Source organism: Hypanus sabinus, chromosome 4, assembly GCF_030144855.1.
Source record: "Hypanus sabinus isolate sHypSab1 chromosome 4, sHypSab1.hap1, whole genome shotgun sequence".
Taxonomy (NCBI): domain Eukaryota; kingdom Metazoa; phylum Chordata; class Chondrichthyes; order Myliobatiformes; family Dasyatidae; genus Hypanus; species Hypanus sabinus.
In genome coordinates this window covers 63,717,630-63,738,142 of record NC_082709.1, presented here as the reverse complement: position 1 = coordinate 63,738,142, position 20,513 = coordinate 63,717,630, and the positions used below count along the sequence as shown (strand labels likewise).

Here is a 20,513-nt window from a genome sequence, read left to right as displayed (position 1 = left end):
TCTTGTGTTAGAACCGCTGTGACATAACCCTCCTGATGGTTGGATACATACAAATGAAAAACCTTCTCGTAGTCAGGCAAAGCTAATGCTGGTGCTGACTGCAATTCTTGCTTATTAGTATTGAAAGCTATCTCCGCCTCTTCATTCCCCTGTAAGCCGTTCTTCAAATTTGTATGTCCTGCTTCTTTCATTATCTTTCTCAAAGATGTCACAACCTCAGCATATTCTCCTATCCAATCTGAGCTGTACCCTGCCATTCCCAAAAACGTCATCATCTGCCCTACAGTCTGGGGTTTTGGGGCCTTAGTTATTGCCTCAATCTTATCTGGTGCTATCGCCTTCACTCCCTTGGATATTACCCTGCCTAAGTATTCCACTTGCTGCGTGCAAAATTGCAGTTTCTTTTTGGATACTTTATGTCCTCCGTGCGCCAGCTTCTCTAACAGAGTTATAGTGTCCTGCTCACACTGTTCCTTACTGTGGGAGCAAATCAACAGGTCATCCACATACTGTAACAATGTACTTTCCAATGGTATGCCCTCTAGGTCTGCCTTCAACACCTGATTAAAAACATGTGGTGAATGTTTAAACCCTTACGGCATTCTGGTATAGGTATACTGAGCACCTCTGTAAGTAAATGCAAACAGATACTGACACTGGTCGGCCAGAGGAATGCTGAAGAAAGCTGAACACAAATCAATCAATGAAAAGTAACTTGCATCTGGTGGAACATTAGTCAAAAGTGTGTGTGGGTTGGGGACTACCGCTGGCCAGTCCTCTACCACATCATTTACTGCTCACAAATCATGCACCAATCTCCACTTAGATTTATCTGCTTTTAAGACCGGCAGCAATGGGGTATTGCATGGACTGTTTGTTCTTTTAAGCACTCCTATTTCAAGCAACCCCTGTACTGTCGATGCTATTCCCTCTTCTGCTTCTCGTCTTAGAGGGTATTGTGGTCTCCTGGGTGGAATTGCTCCCCTTTTCAGCCTTATTTCCACTGGACTAGCTATTTTTATTTTCCCTACATCTGTGTCATGCTGTGACCACAGAATAGATGGCAACTCATCTAACCTTCTGTCTTTCTGCTGGCTTCTTTCCTTTCCCAGCAATGGCATGTGTGGTTGGGGAGTTATTTTGACCTCTCTCACTGTCCCTACCATATCTACACTTACCATTATTTTAATGCAATTGTTGTCTTCTGATATCCACACCTCTGGCGTGATTTTCCTCCACACTGTTATGGTTTCAGCACTCTTAACTAAGGGTCCTAAGTCTTTAGACTGATATCCCTTGTTTACCAACAACGTAATGTGGGGCGCAGCCTCCGGTATCCTGTACCATTTTTCTAAAAAGGTGTTCCACTTAACTTGTAAAGCTGCCCCTTGCTTTCCAATTATCACAGCCTCCCCTTCCAGGTGCTGTTGGGTACATGCCTCCAGGTGCCATCTCTCCTCTAACTCCCTTGTTCTGAGTCTCGTCAAAAATCACTGTACAATGTAGCTCAGATTTGGGCATTACAGCCCTGGGTAATATAGCCTGCACGCCCTTTTCCCATTTTTCCCAGGTTTCCTGAACCTGATCTGTGATGTCTCCTATCCAAAAGACATTAGCCTTCTTGTCTTCTCGCACTATTAATTGAGCCCCTGCTCTTTCCACACTCAGCCCATTTCTGGTGCATTCTAATTTTAATTCCAGTTTCAATAAGGCATCTCTGCCTAATAAATTAACCGGAGTTCCTTTAAATACTAGCACCGGCAAAACAATTCCTTTATTTCCCATTCTGGACTGCACTGGAGCCGTGCACTGTGTCAACTGTGTTTTCTCCTAGAACCGTACCGTCTTAATAAACTTTCCCGACATGGGAAGGTGAAGGGCATACTGTGGCTGTACACAAGTGTATGTGGCTCCAGTATCTATCATCATTGGTGTCAGTTACCCTTCTAACATAACCTGAACAATGGGTTCCTCGTCTGCCACCCTTGTTATCATTGGGTAATGTCCCTTCCCACTCGAGTTCTCGGGGCACCCCTAATACCTTGCATAGGGATTCACAGGTCCGCTTGGGCCTGTGGGGGCTGGTCCTTGGCTAAACTTTAGTTCCCTTCTTATTGGTTCCTGCTGGTGTGTGACAGGCCATGGTGTAAACAGACAATCTCTTCTCATGTGACCAGGCTGATTACATCCCCAGCACAGTCTCTCTACCTCTCTTTTCCCCTGTTTCCTCACTGGTCAACTCTGCCATTAGCTCCTCTGTCCCCCTCCTTGGGACTTCCAGTCCTGTCTGGGCTGTTTGAATTTAGTCTGTTCCTGATAGGGCATTTGTGGGAATGCTCCTCCAAAGATGTTAATTATTGGCATGGGGTTTTCCAGCCCTTGTCTTACAGTATGATCGGTTCCTCCATATAATGGTGCTTCATCCAGTTCAATGGCTGTATTCGGACCGGTGGTTGCTGGCAGCATCTTTTTGCTTTTCTCTTTTTCTTTCTTTTTGAGTTCTTTGAGCTGCATTTGTATTAACTTTCTTTGCACCTCTTCCTGCTGCTCAGCCAACCTTTGTTTGTCTTTCTGGTATTTCTCAACCGCATGGACTATGTGGTCTCTAAATTCTTGTGGGGTCATTGATGTCAGCCCAACCACTTCCTCCAGTTTGGATTTTACTTGAGGAGGCATTGCATCCAAAATACTATGTCGGAACAGTGTGGTGTTAAATAAGCTATTTTCCACCTCTTGCTCAGTCTCCAGTCTCCAGCTTTTCAACTGGTTTTCTACATAGGCTGCTGGGTTTTCAGTGTCTCCCAGTGGATCCCCCTTTAAGGCTTTGGGGTCCACTTTGGGTGGATAAAGCTTCCTGAGGGCCTGCCATATCCTCCACCTCACTCTGTCAAACCCGTCTCCATCAATTCTTGGGTCGTTCGAGTTTACTATGCCAGCCATTTCCATTAGTTCGTTAAATTTGGAGGTTCCCATCAACCTTATCAATAGTGCCTTCAAATCTCCCATAGCCAATAATCGTCCCACCTTTTCTTCTTCAAAGGCTCTAATCCATTTCCCTGCTCCTTCATGTAGATTGGACAGTGTTTTTCAGCCCTTCTAGGTCCTGGGATCCCCAAGGGATATACTGCACTTGTCCTGATCCTTTAACTAACAACGGCATCATTCTTCCTCCTTCTTCCCATCTGCCCTGGCTCTCCTCTTCGCCTGACTCCCCATCTGTCTCAGGGTATGTCTTTACTGCCTCCCACACAAATTTCTCCAGGGTCCTCTTCTTCCCTCGCTCTCTCTGTGGAGTCCTTCCTTTCTGTCCTGATTCAATACTTAGTTTGCCCCTGGAGTATTTTTCGCATCTCCTCTGGCAATCCCCTCTCAGTAACTTATCTAGCTCTCTCTCTACTTCCGCAAGTCGCTTCCCTACCACCTCCTTCTGCTCTTCTAGGCTTCTGCCTCCTACCTCTTCCCCACAAATTCTCACATCCTCTCTCTCTCCACTTAACTCTTGTTCCTCCAATGAGTCACCTTCTCTTTCTTCCTGTCTGTGTCTGTCCACCTGTGGCAGGGACTCCTCATGATCCTTACTCGTGCTTGATTCCCTTCTCTCTTGTGTTTCTCCAAGACTCTCATCTCCTATCTTTTTCCACTTCCTCTTGAATACCTCATCTCTTCCTGCCCTGATGAGCCACTTTCTTTTCCAGTCTATTTATTTCTGTGGTATAACCGATACTCCTCATACTCCTTTTCCTCTCTCAAGTATTTCATCTGTTTAATCTCTTCTTTAATTTCTCTCTTTGCCTGTATCTCCTTCCATATCGCTTTTTCCTTCTCGTATTGTCTTTTTTCCTCCTCATTATCCCAAACTTGTACTTCTCCCTGCATGTTTACTGTTCCCGTCAGCAGGGGGCACTGCTTAGGGGTTCCTTCCTCATTATAGGGAGGGGGCTTTTCTGTTTCTTTCACATCCGGGTACGGAGCTGAAGCCAGCTTCTCACTGTACTTTCCTCTCTCTCTAACAGGCTGTTTCTCCAGCACCTTAGTGTCTTCCTCGCTTGTAATCAATATTCTACCTGTCCTCCTCAGCCTTTCTCCCTCCGTTCTGAAGAGTCTTAGCACTTCCATTTCTCATTCTCTTTTTTTGCCCTCTTAGATTTATCTTTTGGTTTGTAGTTTTTAATTAGTGCCTCAATTTCTTCGCACAAGCTTACATCAAACGTTCCTTCTCTTGGCCATTTTGTGGCCAGGTTTTTGGTTCTCTTTTCCCATTTTTCTGAAGTTTTTGTGATCTCATATTTATTTACCGGGATTTTTTGCTCAGAATCTCTACTGCTGTTCCTTTACCTGTCATGTTGTTCTCTCTTTCTAAGGTATTTCAGAGATTCACAGTTCGTTTACTGGATAATATTATTTACTCTAATTCTAAGCCTAGTCTATCGTCTATCTACCAGCGCTTTAAACTATATATTGGACTGTCCTTGTTTCCTATTCTGTTCTGCCCGTACAGAACTTTCTCTTTGCACCTCGTCTATTCAGACCCTTATCTCTTAAGGCCGTATCCACGAGGATTTTCTTCCTATTTTCCTTTCCCTGCCCGTTCAGACCTTCGTTTCATACGAAGCGGTATCCACGGGGATTTTCCCTATTTTTCCTTTCCCTGCCCGTTCAGACCTTCATTTTATATGAAGCGGTATCCACAGGGACTTACCAACACCACATGGAATTTTTCTTCACTTAACTTTTTATTAGCTTACTTGTACTTACCCTCACTGCAGTGTTCTTGATCAATCCTCTGAGCCTCCTGTTAACCCCCAATTCTGCCAGATTCTTTGGACCGGAGAGACCCTTCGGCAGTGGTTCCACACTTCTGAGACTCCAAGACCTCCCCAAAACCAACAGAATTCATAGTCCAAATTGTTGCAAAAAGTGCTTACCTTTTGTTTGGGTGCACCCTTAGTTCTGTTAGTCTTGTGGGGTCCCTAGAGGACTGGGAAGAGTCCCCAATCTGCCGTTTCCTTTCCGCGGGTCTCTTTCCAGTCCTGTCACGGTCGCCAATTTTGTCGTGGTTTCTCGTGCCCCACAAATGACCAGGAGATGCAGAAGATTCTTCAAGAAGGGTTAAACTTTAATTTGCAAATCACAGCTGAGACAGTCAATGAACTAGTCGCTGATTGCCCACCGATCCTTGTACATAGCATTTTTTATAGCAATCTCCTGATTTAGTTGCATTAGCATATCCAATCGGTCTACAGTTGCGTATCACAAGTACATCAGACACTATTGTTTCTACCCATTGACTTATCCCTGTTCTAATCTACATCTCTTAGCTACCTCTCATTAACACACCATTGTCTTCTACATTCTTAAGATTTCATTCTCCTACTAAATTGGATACATGCATAGCAAATAGCAAGTTCAAAGCTGACTACATAGTTTTGGTTACACAGCAAACAATGCAACTTTTATACTCCAATACGGGGTGCCCGCCTGTTTCACCTGGACAGTTTGGGAGACAGACTGCCGTCAGCATTGATGAATGAGATGCTGGCCCTGGCTGAAGGACACAAGCCCTGCCTCATGTTTGAGCAAGTGTTCCTAGAGCAACTGCCTGGAGGCATACATCTGCTGCTGGCCGAAGCAGATTTCAGCGACCCCCGGAAGGTGGCAGCCTGGGCAGACGTGCTGTGGAAAGCCAAGAGGGAGAGCGTGGCGTCCGTTTGTCAGATTACCAGGCCACATGCCCAACAGCGGACCAGACTAGGCCCGGCAGGGGGGTGAACACAACACAGAGGCAGGAGTGAGGAGGCCAGTGAACAGTGGTGTTTCTACCACCAGTGGTGGGACACATAAGCCCGCCGTTGTCACCCGCCCTGCAAGGGCCAGGGCCAGCTGCCACTAATGACTATGGCGGCTGGCCACCAAGACAGTCTCTTGTACGTCTGGGACAAACAGTCAGGATGCCGCTTCTTGGTTGACACCGGTGCGGAAATCAGTGTCTTACCCCCGACGGGGTACGACACCTGCAACAGGAAGCCAGGACCCACCCTGAGGGCTGCAAATGGCAGCACGATACGGACCTACAGCACCCGCACAGTGCAGCTGCAGTTCGGCGCCAGCCAGTTCACGTGGGACTTCACACTGGCTGCCGTGGCCCAACCACTCCTGGGGGCAGACTTCTTGCAAGCTCACAGCCTGCTGGTCGACTTACAAGGGAAAAGACTGGTACATGCCGAGACTTTCCAGACGTTCTCCCTGGGTGAAGCCAAGTTACTGGCCCCACACCTGGACTCCATCACGCTGTCAGACAACAAATTCACTAGAATCCTGGCAGGCTTTCCATCGATTCTGGCACCGCAGTTCATGGCAGCCATGCCCAGACACAGGGTTCAGCACCACATCCTGACCAAGGGACCACCCCTCCACGCCCGCACACGAAGGCTCCCCCTGGAAAAGCTCCGCCTGGCGAAGGAGGAGTTCAAGAGGATGGAGGAATTGGGGATCGTACGGAGGTCCGACAGCCCATGGGCCTCCCCCCTGCACATTGTGCCCAAAGCAGCTGGGGGTTGGAGACCATGCGGCGACTACCGCAGACTGAACGAGGCTACAACTCCAGACCGCTACCCCGTGCTGCACATACAGGACTTTGCAGCAAACCTGCACGGGGCAAGAATATTTTCCAAAGTATACGTCATCCGGGGATACCATCAAATCCCGTTGCACCCTGAAAACATCCCCAAAACAGCACTTATCACCCCGTTCGGCCTGTTTGAGTTCCTCCGAATGCCGTGCGGCCTAAAGAATGCTGCACAGACGTTCCAGCGGCTAATGGATGGCGACCTGGACTCTGCTTTCATCTATTTGGACGACATCCTTATAGCCAGCAGTAGTTGCCAGGAGCAACTGTCCCACCTCCACCAGCTCTACTCCCGCCTGAGTGATTTCGGCCTCACGATCAACCCGGCCAAATGCCAGTTAGGTCTCAATACCATCGACTTCCTGGGCCACAGGATTACCAAAGACGGGGCAACACCTCTGCCCGCCAAGGTAGACACAATCCGCCACTTTGCCCGGCTCAACACGGTCAAAGGCCTACAGGAGTTCGTTGGTATGGTGAACTTCTACCACCATTTCCTCCCCTTAGCAGCCCGTATCATGTGCCCTTTGTACACCCTGATGTCAAGTAAAGGCAAGGACATTACTTGGGACGAGGAGGCCATGGCCGCTTTCATTAAAACCAAGGAAGCCTTGGCAGATGCCGCGATGCTGATGCACCCAGAACGGACGTTCCAACCGCACTCACAGTGGACACAACTGACACAGCAGTTGGTGGGGTGCTGAAGCAGCTCATAGTGGGGCGCTGGCAACCCTTGGTGTTCTTCAGCAAGCACCTACGACCACCCGAACTCAAGTACAGTGCTTTCGACCAGGAGCTGTTGGCACTGTATCTGGCAATCCGGCATTTCAGGTACTTCTTAGAAGGCAGGCCGTTCACCACGTTCACAGACCACAAACCATTGACCTTCGCATTCACGAAGGTGTCCGATCCCTGGTCGGCTCGCCAGCAGCAACGTCAGTCCTACATCTCCAAGTGCTTGACGGACATCCAGCATGTCTCGGGAAAGGACAACGTCGTGGCAGAGGCGCAGCAGGCAAATGACAAGATGCCCAGCTACAGGACTGCAGTCTCGGGTTTGCAGCTGCAGGACTTTCTCGTAGGCCCAGGTGAGAGGACCCTTCTGTGCGACGTGTCTACCGGCCAACCTCGCCGCATCGTCCCGGCAGCCTGGAGGCGGCGAGTTTTCGTACACGGTTTGGTGCACCCATCTATCAGGACAACTGTCTGGCTGGTCTCCAGCAAATTCGCGTGGTACGGACTTCGCAAGCAGGTCAGTGAATGGGCCAGAACATGCGCACAGTGCCAAACAGCCAAGGTGCAGCGGCACAGTAAAGCCCCGTCTCAGCAGTTCAAACCCACCCACCGGAGGTTTGACCACATTCATGTGGATATCTTGGGCTCCCTACCAGTATCCCGAGGAGCGCGGTACCTCCTAACTATGGTAGACCGGTTCACGAGGTGGCCAGAGGCAGTCCCGCTCGCTGACACATCTGCCGATTCCTGCACCTGAGCACTGATTGCAACCTGGGTAGCACGCTTCGGGGTACCGGCCCACATTACCTCCAAAAGAGGCGCCCAGTTCACCTCCAGCCTGTTGGGAATGCAGCTACACCACACTACTGCCTACACCCACAGTCGAACGGACTAGTGGAGCACTTCTACCGTCACTTGAAATCTGCTCTCATGGCCTGCCTGACAGGACCTAACTGGGTGGACGAGCTTCCCTGCGTCTTTCCTGTGTCCTGCATGGAATTCGCACAGTGCCCAAAGAAGATCTGCACGCCTCGTCAGCCAAGTTGGTGTACGGCACACCCCTGGCTGTCCCAGGAGAGTTCATACCAGCCCCAAGGCGGCAAGAGGAGGAACCCGCAGCAGTCCTGGACAGACTACGCAAAAGGCTCGGCAACCTGGCCCCCGTACCATCTTCACAGCACGGACGGACCCCAACCTATGTACCCAAAGACCTGCAGAACTGTTAGTTTGTGTTTGTACGAAGGGGCGGACACCGGGCACCGCTACAGCCACTGTACGAGGGGCCGTTCAAGGTGATCAACAGCAACGGGTCCACGTACATTCTGGACATTGGAGGGGGGAAGAGGAGGCTTTCACGGTGGACCGACTCAAACCAGCCCATGTGGACGGCATAGCCGGCTGAGGTTCAGGCACCGCAGAGCAGAGGCAGACCTCCCAAACAGAGGCTGATCCAGACTGTAGACATTGGGGGGTGTATCGCCGGTTCTTGGGTGGGGGGGGAGTTATGTGGCGACCCACTTTCTGCGCTGGCGAACCGGCTCGCAAATAGCCAGCGCGCGGGGGGAGACTTTGGTAATGCACTCCTGACATCATTTCCGCCCGGAGAGGGCGGGTGCTGGGGATTAAATGCCAGCGCCGCAAAGTTTGGATAAACTAGTCTCGAAATGACTTACCGACTGCCTGTTGTTATTTCAGCGCTGTGTGTAGCACATCGCTACATGGTGGGAATTTATATCTCTGGCCTTCACCTCAAGGCATATTGTATATATACCTAACAACATGTTCTGTATTCATATGCAACCCTATTTCACAGAATTGAAAATAACTATGCTGTATCACTTTGTCAGTAATTTATAGTTTGAATAATACCATCTGTTTAGTTAAACTATTTACAACAGCGCCAGCATTGAAGAACCAACACAGCTTTGGGTGTAATATTTATAACACTCAACAGTACAGAAACGACCAATTTGACTAAAGTGGTACATAGCCTATACACCATATGAATTGCCTTCCAGCATACTCTATTTGAGTGCATCACTAGTATTCTATTGGCTTCCCGTTATGCAAGTGAAGAATATATATGATGAAATACTATTGCAATTCACACTTGAAATATAAATGCTTTCTCCTAACATAACGCCGATAAGTCGTGATGCTTTGTGTGCGGCTCCGATGGGAATCAACAGATATTTCCATTTAGGACTACTGCTGCTGAAATCCAGTTACAGTAAGCAGCATTGCTTTAAGACATTTTAAAAATTTATAGATTTTTAATTCAATGAATTGCAGACTCAGGTTGCGAATGCATTTCCCCTTTAAGAAAACAAAAGTGCAGAAGCTGAGCCAGCTAAGAGGTACGATTGAAATACCAAGGCCTTAGACCCCGCTCCTGACTATCCTGGAAAATAAAATTGAAGACCTCAAAGCAAGATTGCTGTACCAGAGGGATATCAGAGACTGCTATGTAATTAGCTTCATGGAAACGTGGCTCTCCCTTACCATTTTGGATGCAGTGCTGTAGGCCAATGTCTTCAGAATTTTCTGCTTAGACAGGACGGTTCAATCTTTTAAAGGTCGAGGAGGTGGGATATGCTTTATGATGAACATTGTGGTGCACAGATGTGGCAGTTCTGTCTCAGTCCTGCTCACCTGAGTGCTCAAATGTCATACATTGTATTTGCTGGATGACTTTTCTGCCATCATCCAGGTGGCGGTGTACATTCCTCAGGCCAGTGCCACTGGAGGAGCTGAGCATCATAATCAGCAGGCACAAAACAGCGCACCCAGATGCCTTCCCTATCATTGTGGGGATTTCAACCAGGCCAGCTTGAAGAAGCTTCTGAACAACTACCCTCAGCACATCATCTGTGGAATCAGGGGAGCCAACAAAATTGACCACTGTTAAACCACTATCAAGAACACTTATGCCCACACTTTGGAAAGTCTAATCACCTATACTTGTACTCCCAATGTATTGGAGAGACTAAAGACCCCAGCACCAGTGGTGAGAACCAAGGAGGTATGGTCGGTGGGAGAAAGGTGGGGCGGGGGTGTTGGAGGAGTGTTTGCAGGACTGCTTTGAATTGGTGGACTGAACAATATTCAGGGATTCATCTTTGAGTCTGAATGGATAAGCCACAGTTGTCACCAACTTCATCCAGACCTATGTGGATGAGGGTGTGCTTTTGAGAATCTACCGACCGTTCCCAAACTAGAAACCATGGATAAGCCAACAGATACATAATCTGCTGAGGACTAGATCTATGGCATTCAAGACCAGTGTTCCAAGGCTATACAACAAGGCCAGGTAAGACCTTTGGAAGATTGTTTTAACATCAAAGAAACAATTCAGATTAAAATTAGACAGAATCGGATGCATGTCAACTCCAGCAGGGTTTGCAGGTCATTACGTTCTACAAGGCGAAACCTAACATCATGAATGGTTGCTATGTTTCACTCCAAGATTAGCTCAATCCCCTTATGTATGCTTTGAAATGGAGAATAAACTATACCTGTGTAAATCTCTGCAGCATCCAGTTACCATGTGATCTTTGTTTCTAAGGCCGATATCAGAATATCTTTCAAGAGGATGAGCTTTCTTAAAACATTAGATCCTGATGGTGTACCTGGTAGGGCTCTGAAAATATGGGCCAATCAACTGGCTGGAATGTTCAAGGACATCTTCAGTCTCTCACTGCTGCCGAGGTTCCCACCTGCTTCAAAAGTGCGACAATCATATCAGTGCCCAAGAAGAGCAGAGTGAGCTGCCTCAACAACAGTTGCCCAGTGGTAGCTACTGTGATGAAGTACTTTGAGAAGTTCGTCATGGCTAGAATCAAATCCTGCCTTAACAAGGATCTGTCCTGCTGCAGTTTGCCTATCACACAACCTGTCTACAACAGATGCAATCTCACTGGCAATTCACTCAGCCTTGGATCACCTGGGCAATGGCAATTGCTATGTCTGGCTGCTGTTTATTGAATATAGCTTGGTGTTCAACTTGATCGTGCCATCATTTTTAATCTAAAACTCTAAAACCTGGGCTCTACACTTCCCTTGGTGTTCTAGTCCATGCAGATTGGAAATAACATCTCATTGCTGACAGTCAATACTGGAACATGACTGTGTGGCTAGGCACAGGTCAAACACCATTTATAAATCTGCAGATGACGCAACTGTTGTTGACAGTATTTCAGATGGTTAAGAAGAGGCATACAAGAGTATAATAGATCAGCTCGTTGTGTGGTATCACAATAACCTTGCACTCAGCGTCAGACTAAGGAACTGATTATGGTCTTCAGGAAGAGGAATTTGAGGGAACACACACCAGTTCTCATTGATGGATCATCAGTGGAAAGGGTGAACAGTTTCAAGTGCTGGGTGTCAACATCTCTGAAGATCTATCCTGGGCCCAATGTATTGATGCAATACAAAGAAGGCACGGCAGTGGCTATATTTCATTAGGAATTTGAGGAGAGTTTATGTGTCACCAAAGACACTCACAAATTGCTATAGATGTACCGTGGAGAGCATTCTAACTGGTTGCAACACTATCTGGTATGGAGGGGCCACTGCACAGAATTGGAAAGAGTTACAGAAAGTTGTAAACTAAGCCAGCTGCGACATGGGCACCGGCTTCCCCAGCGTCGAGGATACCTTCAAAAGGCAATGCTTCAAAAAGGTGGCATCCATCATTAAGGATCCCTATCACCCAGGACATGTCCTCTTCTCTTTACTAAAATCAAGGAGGAAGTACAGGAGCCTGAAGGCACATGCTCAACATTTCAGGAACAGCTTTTTTTCTCCCACTCCCACCCCTACCCCCACTGTCAGATTTTTGAATGGACAATGAATCCATAACCACCATCTCACCATTTTCCCTCTTTTTGCACTGCTTATTTAAGTTAAACATTATATACTGCAAAGTACTGCTGCCGCAAGCAACAAATTTTCTAACATTGCCTGAGATATTAAACCTGATTCTGTGATCCTGATTCTGATTCTTAAAAACAATCATTTTATCATTAACACTTCAGAATTTTATAAATGTGTCATGAGAAAGGAGTTACAGGTATGAATAGAGGAATGCTGTGGGAAATTGTTGAATGTGACAAGGTTGAGCAATGGACAGTTTGAAGACGGAAAGCTATTGTATACTGGTGGAATACTGTTTGTTCCAGCTGGAACATCTTTCATCTTGGTTCCGGAAAATATTGCATTAGAACTGGCCCCCTTCTAATTGGCACACTCTTATCTCACCATTTTTCTTCTGCCTCCTCCAGTTGCCCTGTTATCGAAAACATTGCCTAACCTAATTCATTAGCACAATGCAAGTACTGAGGTGCAAGCATTAATCCTTGTAGCACCCAATCAGTTTCTCCTGACCTTCCAAAAGTGACCTACTTATTGTGTTTCTTTTCATTGCCTAAACTCCAATACCATGAGCTCAAAATCACGTATATAATGCTGCAGCTGCAGGAAATCAGAAATAATGTTTAAATGATGTAGATATTCTCAACATGTTAGGTAGTTTTTGTAAATAGAGACACACATTTGGATTGCTTTTCATCGGACCCCTGATGCCCCTAATTTTGTGCATTATCCTCCATTTCGACCTTCATCATTTGCCACCAGAAAAATTCACTTTTAGTGTAGATTGGCCTTCACTTCTGAAAACAATAACTTTTTTTTGTTTCAATCTGTCTCAATCATTAAAGTGAAGAATGTGGTGTACTTAAACCAGAGCTGGACCTAGCTCCTTTGTTTTCTTACATTGTTCTCCTTAGAAAATAATTATTCTTGGTGTGTTAATTTAGCCTTCTGCTTGATGATGAGATTCTTGGCTGCCAATTTGACAGAAGGAGGTGGGGGTCAGGATGAAAGGAAATTGGAGATTAGTAGGAAAGAGGCTGAACTTGCAAAAAATATAGGAAGTGTATTGAAGGTGGATGTTGTAGCGAAAGGACCATGGAGGGATTTGAACACATTTCTATATGTTTTTCAATGTTTTTAATCAATCAGATTTTAAGGCAAGGCATTCCCATTTTAGAATTCAAAGTTTTGGCACTCTTATGCAATTAAAGCTGCAGTTAGTAAATTGTATTTTATAAAAATGCTGGAACAACCACCTCCTTCAGCATACACACAGACATGTTGGACGAACGTCATTGGTCAGACTGAGTTTTAAAAACTTGTATGTGTGGTCAGAAGTTTATAGTTTGTGTTGATCTTTTATTACTAGACTATTTGTCTTGTAGCTAAATTGTAAACTGAAAGTAAACAAGGTTTGGAAAAACAATTGATTCTTTTTATTTCAGATTTCCACTATACCAGAAAGTGAGGACTCCCAGGAATCTGTGGATAGCATGACGGACTCACAAAAACGTAGAGAAATTCTGTCTAGACGGCCTTCATATAGGTAACAGAACTACACAGTTGTACTTTGTGGCTGATTTGATTTAAGTTTGAGCCATGGCCCCATGATGATGATGCCCTCTATGGTGATTTTTTTTTTTATTTTAAGCATAGGATTTAATTGCTATTAGATAAACACTATCCACTTTTTTCCTCCTATTTTGAAAATGCATCTAAACAGGCTAAAGGAAAAGTAGGCTTCCTGTTGGCTTATGCTAGTGTCTAAAATTACTGAACCTGGCAGATGCTGTTGGAAGTGCATTCCAAGCCTGATCTCAACCAGAGCAGGGGATATTGCTGAATAATTAATCTAGTGAGTTGTCTGGAAGATGTATACCATCTGTAAATCATGATTTTCTATCTCATAACATCTGAATGTGGACATTTGGTAATGATACTGTGCTTTCTTGTCACCTTTTATACTGGCTGTACGTTTTCCAATATGTAAACTATTTGTTTCACTTAAATTGGAAGAGTGACGGATAGGTATAACTGCTAGTGCCATAGAATCTATTGCAACATGTTACATAGTAGCCAACTGTATAAATTATTTATCTATGTGAGTCATATTGGCCATTAGTAAAAGTCAGGAACTTTCCCAGTTATATGTAACAGTCTGTGTGGAAGTTAATCATTGGAGACTCTGCTCACGCCTTTTATATTCTGCCTCAAAATTGCTTTGAGGTTTTTACATGGCATTTGGTAGTTCATGGAATGTATTATTCATAATCTGTTAATGGAGAACTTAGAATGTCAATGTGCTTAGATGATATGATTTATGAAAGGGAGATTGTGTTTGAGCAAATTGCTAGAGATTTTCTTTGAGATTGTAACTAGCAGAATAAACAAGGGTGAATAAATTGATAAGCAATGTATGAACTTTCAAGGAGCATTTCATAAAGCGGCCATGTTCAGTTTATACATTTTGGTTACATGGACTGAAGATGATTTAAAGCATAAAAACAATGGTCGGAACAGTTGGGTCATTTTTAGGATGGCAGACTGTAGATAGGATCTGCATAGATTAGTGCCTGATGAGACTGAACTATCCAAAATGAGTAATGAATGATATTTTCACTCAGAGGGTGATGCAAGTGTGGAATGAGCTGCCAGTGGGAGTGGCGGGTGCAGGTTCAATTGCAACAGTGAAGAGAAGTTTGAATAGGTAAATGGATGAGAGGGGAATGGAGGTCTATGGAACAGGTGGGGGTAGATGGGACTCGGCAAAAAAACCAGGTTGGCATAGACTAGTGGGTTGAAGAACTTAAGATGTGTCTATTTTAATGCAAGGAGTGTTGTGGACACAAGGGATGAGCTTAGAGCTTGGATCAGTACTTGGAGATATGATGTGGTGGCCATTACAGAGACCTGGATAGCTCAGGGACAGGATTGGTTACTTCAAGTGCCAGGTTTTAGATGCTTCAGAAAGGACAAGGAGGGAGGCAAAAGAGGTGGGGGCGTGGCACTGTTGATCAGAGATAGTGTCACAACTGTAGAAAAGGTGGATGCCATAGAATGATTGTCTATGGAATCTCTGTGGGTGGAGGTTAGGAACAGGAAGGGGTTGATAACTTTAGTGGGTGTTTTTTTATAGGCAGTCTAATAGTAACAAGGATATCGAGGAGCAAATAGGGAAACAGATCCTGGAAAGGAGTGATAATAATAGTTGTCGTGATGGGAGATGTTAATTTCCCAAATATTGATTAGCATCTCCCTAGAGCGAGGGGTTCAGATGGTGTAGAGTTTGTTAGGTGTGTTCAGGAAGGTTTCTTGACACAGTATGCAGATAAGCCTACAAGAGGAGAGGCTGTACTTGATTTGGTATGAGGAAATGAACTTGGTCAGGTGTCAGATCTCTCAGTGGGAGAGCATTTTGGAGATAGTGATCATAATTCTATCTCCTTTACAATAGCATTGGAGAGAGAAAGGAACAGACAAGTTAGAAAAGCGTTTAATTGGAGTAAGGGGAATTATGAGGCTATCAGGCAGGAAATTGAAAGCTTAAATTGGAAACATGTTCTTAGGGAAAAGTACGGAAGAAATGTGGCCAATGTTCAGGGGATATTTGTGTAGAGTTCTGTGTAGGTACTTTCCAATGAGACAGGGAGTTATGGTAGGGTACAGGAACCATGGTGCACAAAGGCTGTAATAAATCTAGTCAAGAAGAAGTGTGGAGGGCTGTCAGAGGTTACAGTGGGACATTGATAGGATGCAAAACTGGGCTGAGAAGTGACAGATGGAGTTCAACCCAGATAAGTGTGAAGTGGTTCATTTTGGTAGGTGAAATATGATGGCAGAATATAGTATTAATGGTAAGAGTCTTGGCAGCATGGAGAAATCAGAGGGATCTTGAGGTCCAAGTCCATAGGACGCTCAAAGCACCTGCATGAGTTGACTCTGTGGTTAAGAAGCCATATGATGTATTGGCCTTCATCAATCATGGAACTGAATTTAGGAGCCGAGAGGTAATTTTGTAGCAATATAGGACCCTGGTCAGACCCCACTTGGAGTACTGTGCTCAGTTCTGGTTGCCTCACCACAGGAAGGATGTGGAAACCATAGAAAGGGTGCAGAGGAGATTTACAAGGATGTTGCCTGGATTGGGGAGCAAGGCTTATGAGAATAGGTTGAGTGAGCTTGGCCTTTTCTCCTTGGAGCGAAGGAAGATGAGGGGTGATCTGATAGACAGGCAGACAGACATACTTTATTGATCCCGAGGAAAATTGGGTTTCGTTACAGTTGCACCAACCAAGAATAGTGTAGAAATATAGAGGTGTACAAGATGATGAGAGTCATTGATCATGTGGATTATCAGAGGCTTTTTCCCAGGGCTGAAATCGTTGCTACAAGAGGACACAGGTTTAAGGTGCTGGGGAGTAGGTACAGAGGAGATGTCAGGGGTAAGGTTTTTACTTAAGAGAGTGGTGAGTGCATGGAATGGGCTGTCGGCAATGGTGGTGGAGGCAGATACGATAGTGTCTTTTAAGAGGTTTTTGGATAGGTACATGGAGCTTAGTAAAATAGAGGGCTATAGGTAAGTCTAGTAATTTCTAAGGTAGGGTCATTTTCGGCACAACTTTGTGGGCCGAAGGGCCTGTATTGTGCTGTAGGTTTTCAGTGTTTCTATGTTTAACCTGTGTTAAACACTGTGTTTACACAGGAAAATTATATGGGAAAGTGAACTATGTGGAGGATTTGGAGAGACTGTAACAGACTAGAAATAGGTTAGACAAATGGACAAATGGACAAAAATGTGAGAGATAAAATATAATATGGAGGAATGTGAAATTACCACTATGGAAAAATAGAAAATAAGTTTTTTCATGTAGGGTCAGATACAGGAATCCTGGCAAGGATTTTCCCAGTGGTGGACAGCAGGGTAACACCTCTGTAGTTTGAGCAATCTGATTTCTTCCCTTTGTTCTTGTACAGGGAGACAGTTACAGTGTCACGTTGGTCATTTGGTACTGAACCTTTCTCTGTGAACAGATTTGTGAGCTTGCTCAATGTCTCCGCCCATTTTGTACAGTTCTACTAGGATCCCATCAATCCCTGGGGCTTTATGGTGTTTCAGCTTGGAAATAGTGGTTTTGACCTCGTCCAGAGTTGGCAGATCATCAGAGCTTAAGCCTGACCTCATGCTGGGTGACCATTTCAATGGATTTTTCTTGTACATGATGTTTATCCCCAAAAAGGCTCTTATAGTGCTCTGTCCATCACCTCCTGATAGCTTCCTTGTCTGTCTGCAGGCTGAAGCCGTTAGATGAGCTTAGAGGGGCTTGACACTGATAAGTCGGGCCATGCACTATATGCAGCACTTCGTAGAAGGCTCGAGTGTTGCTGACATCTGTGTAGTACTGTGTTCATTCTGCTAGGGCAGTCCACCAAACTATTTCAGTTTGGCTTGGTGGGTGCTGCATGCAGTTCTGTATTCTGCTTTGGCCGCTTGGTCATTGGGTCTAGACAGCACCACTTGATGGGAGGAGCATTTCTCCTGGAGCAGGTTCCAGATTTCAACATTGTTTTCATTAAACCAGAATTCATCAGTCCTCGCCAGACTTCTCTTGGACAGAATCATCCCTACCATTGCCAAAGGCAACTTCACAAAGAGTCAGTGCAGATTCAGAGCGAACTGGGGCACATTCAACATGATCTTCATCCTGCGCCAGATACAGGAGAAGTGTTGTGAACAGAACATGGGACCATATGTGGCATTCATTAACCTGACCAAGGCTTTTGATACAGCCAACCATGATGGTCTCTGTTAGATTCTGTCCAAGTTCGGCTATCTCCCAAAATTCCTCATGAGCCTGCAGCAGCTCCATGAAGGCCAAAGCAGCCAGGTTAAACACAGCTGCAACCTATCCGACCCATTCCCCATCAGTACAGGCATGAAACGAGGCTGTTTCCTGGCACCAACGCTGTTTGCCATTTTTTTCAGCATGATGCTACGGGAAACGAAAGAAACCACCTCAGAGAGCATCTACATTCAGTTCTGCACTGACAGAGGTATCTTCAACCTCTGAAAATCATGCAACAGCTCATTCTCAAGCTACTGCATGTTGACATCTGTGCTCTTCTCACGCACACAAAGGAAGCGCTACAGGCTGCAGTCACTCAGTTCACCAAGGCTGTGAGGGCTTTCAGGTTAATGGTCAGTCTGGAGAAAACTATGATTTCCATCAGAAGCCCTCTTGTGGCATTTGCAACCCACCTCGGATCACCACTGACATCTGCCATCTCACCATGATTGAGCAGTTCACCTACCTGGGTAGCGTCTTCTCCAACGATACTACAGTAGCAAGGGATGTTGACAGTTGACTTGCCAGAGCTAGCATTGCCTTTGGGTGCCTCCAGAAACATGTGGAAGAAACACCAGCTGTATCTGTCCACAAAAATCCAGGTGTACAGGGCTGCCATCATCACAACACTGCTATACAGACTGAAGCCTGGATCTTGTACCTCAAGCAAATCTGATTGATCACTATTTCATTAGTGCTGTCTCCACTCCTTTGTGGGTGTCAGCTGGCAGGATTGTGTCTCCAACAACGAGGTCCTGGAGGAGGCTCAACTTTCAAGCACTGAAGCTACTTTGCTGCTCAGGCAGCTCCGCTGGTCAGTCCACATGTCTTGCATGGACAACTCCATGCTACCGAAAGCAGTACTCTATCAAGAACTCTCTGAGGGCAAGAGAGATTGTGGTGCCCCACGCAAGAGGTACAAAGATCAAGCAGCAGCTCTCTCAGGAAAATATTGGGTCAGTGAGTGGCAGCAGGCAGCTTGTAACAGAAACTGCTGGAGAACGCTGATTCATGGAGCAGCCAAGAATTTTGAGGCATCCAGAAGAGTAACTGCTGAAAAGAAGAGGGGACACAAGAAAGATCCTACTACCCAAGCACCTACATCCCAGCTATTCCCATGTCCCTACTGGTTTGGAGTCTGCAGATCCAGAATTGGCCTCTACAGTCACCAACAATCATACCATCGCTCATAGGACTCTTCTCCTTCGCAAACAAAGAACCAGCCATCATAATCAGATATGGGAATATTTGTTATTATCATAAATTTAACATGGAGATACAACAAGCAATCAGAAAGCAACTCATTTATTACAAAGAAGATTGGAGTAACAGAATAAGGAGGTCTTATGACTATTAAATATGATCTTGATGAGACAAAATTTGATGCACTATGTACTCTTTCAACCTTACCTATAACCATATAACAATTACAGCACGGAAACAGGCCCTCTCGGCCCTTCTAGCCCATGCCGAATGCTTACTCTCACCTAGTCCCACTGACCCGCACTCAGCCCATAACCCTCCATTCCTTTCCTGTCCATAAACCTATCCAATTTTACTATAAATGACAATACCAAACCTGCCTCTACCCTTTCTACTGGAAGTTCAATCCACACAGTTACCACTCTCTGAGTAACGAAATTCCCCCTCGTGTTACCCCTAAACTTTTGCCCCCTAACTCTCAACTCATGTCCTCTTGTTTGAACCTCCCCTACTCTCAATGGAAAAAGCGTATCCACATCAGCTCTATCTATCCCCCTCGTAATTTTACATACCTCTATCAAGTCCCCCCTCAACCTTCTGTGCTCCAAAGAATAAAGGCCTAACTTGTTCAACCTTTCCCTGTAACTTAGGTGCTGAAACCCAGGTAACATACTAGTAAATCTTCTCTGTACTCTATTTTGTTGACATCTTTCCCATAATTTGGTGACCAGAACTGTACACAGTACTCCAAATTTGGCCTTACCAATGCCTCGTGCAATTTTAACATTACATCCCAACTCCTATACTCAATGCTCTGATTTATAAAGGCCAGCATACCAAAAGCTTTCTGCATCACACTATCCACACGAGATTCCACTTTCAGGGAACTATGCACCATTATTCCTAGATCACTCTGTTCTACTGCATTCTTCACTGCCTTACCATTTACCATTTATGTCCTATTTGGATTATTTCTACCAAAATGTAGCAGCTTACACTTATCAGCATTAAACTCCATCTGCCATCGTTCAGCCCACTCTTCTGACTGGCCTAAATCTCTCTGCAAACTTTGAAAACCTACTTCATTATCCACAATGCCACCTACCTTAGTATCACCTGCATACTTACTAATCCAATTTACCACCCCATCATCCAGATCATTAATGTATATGACAAACAACATTGGACCTAGTACAGATCCCTGAGGCACACCACTGGTCACTGACCTCCAA

At 45.5% G+C, this 20,513-nt stretch overlaps 1 protein-coding gene across 1 annotated transcript in view; it reads left to right on the top strand.

The window, feature by feature from the left end:
• The window catches only part of creb1b (cAMP responsive element binding protein 1b), a 116,142-nt gene that overhangs the window by 72,212 nt on the left and 23,417 nt on the right, over positions 1 to 20,513 (top strand). The window contains exon 4 of the mRNA XM_059967320.1: positions 13,681 to 13,781. Coding sequence (XP_059823303.1) covers positions 13,681 to 13,781 — 101 coding nt within the window. The remainder of the gene's footprint in view (positions 1 to 13,680; positions 13,782 to 20,513) is intronic.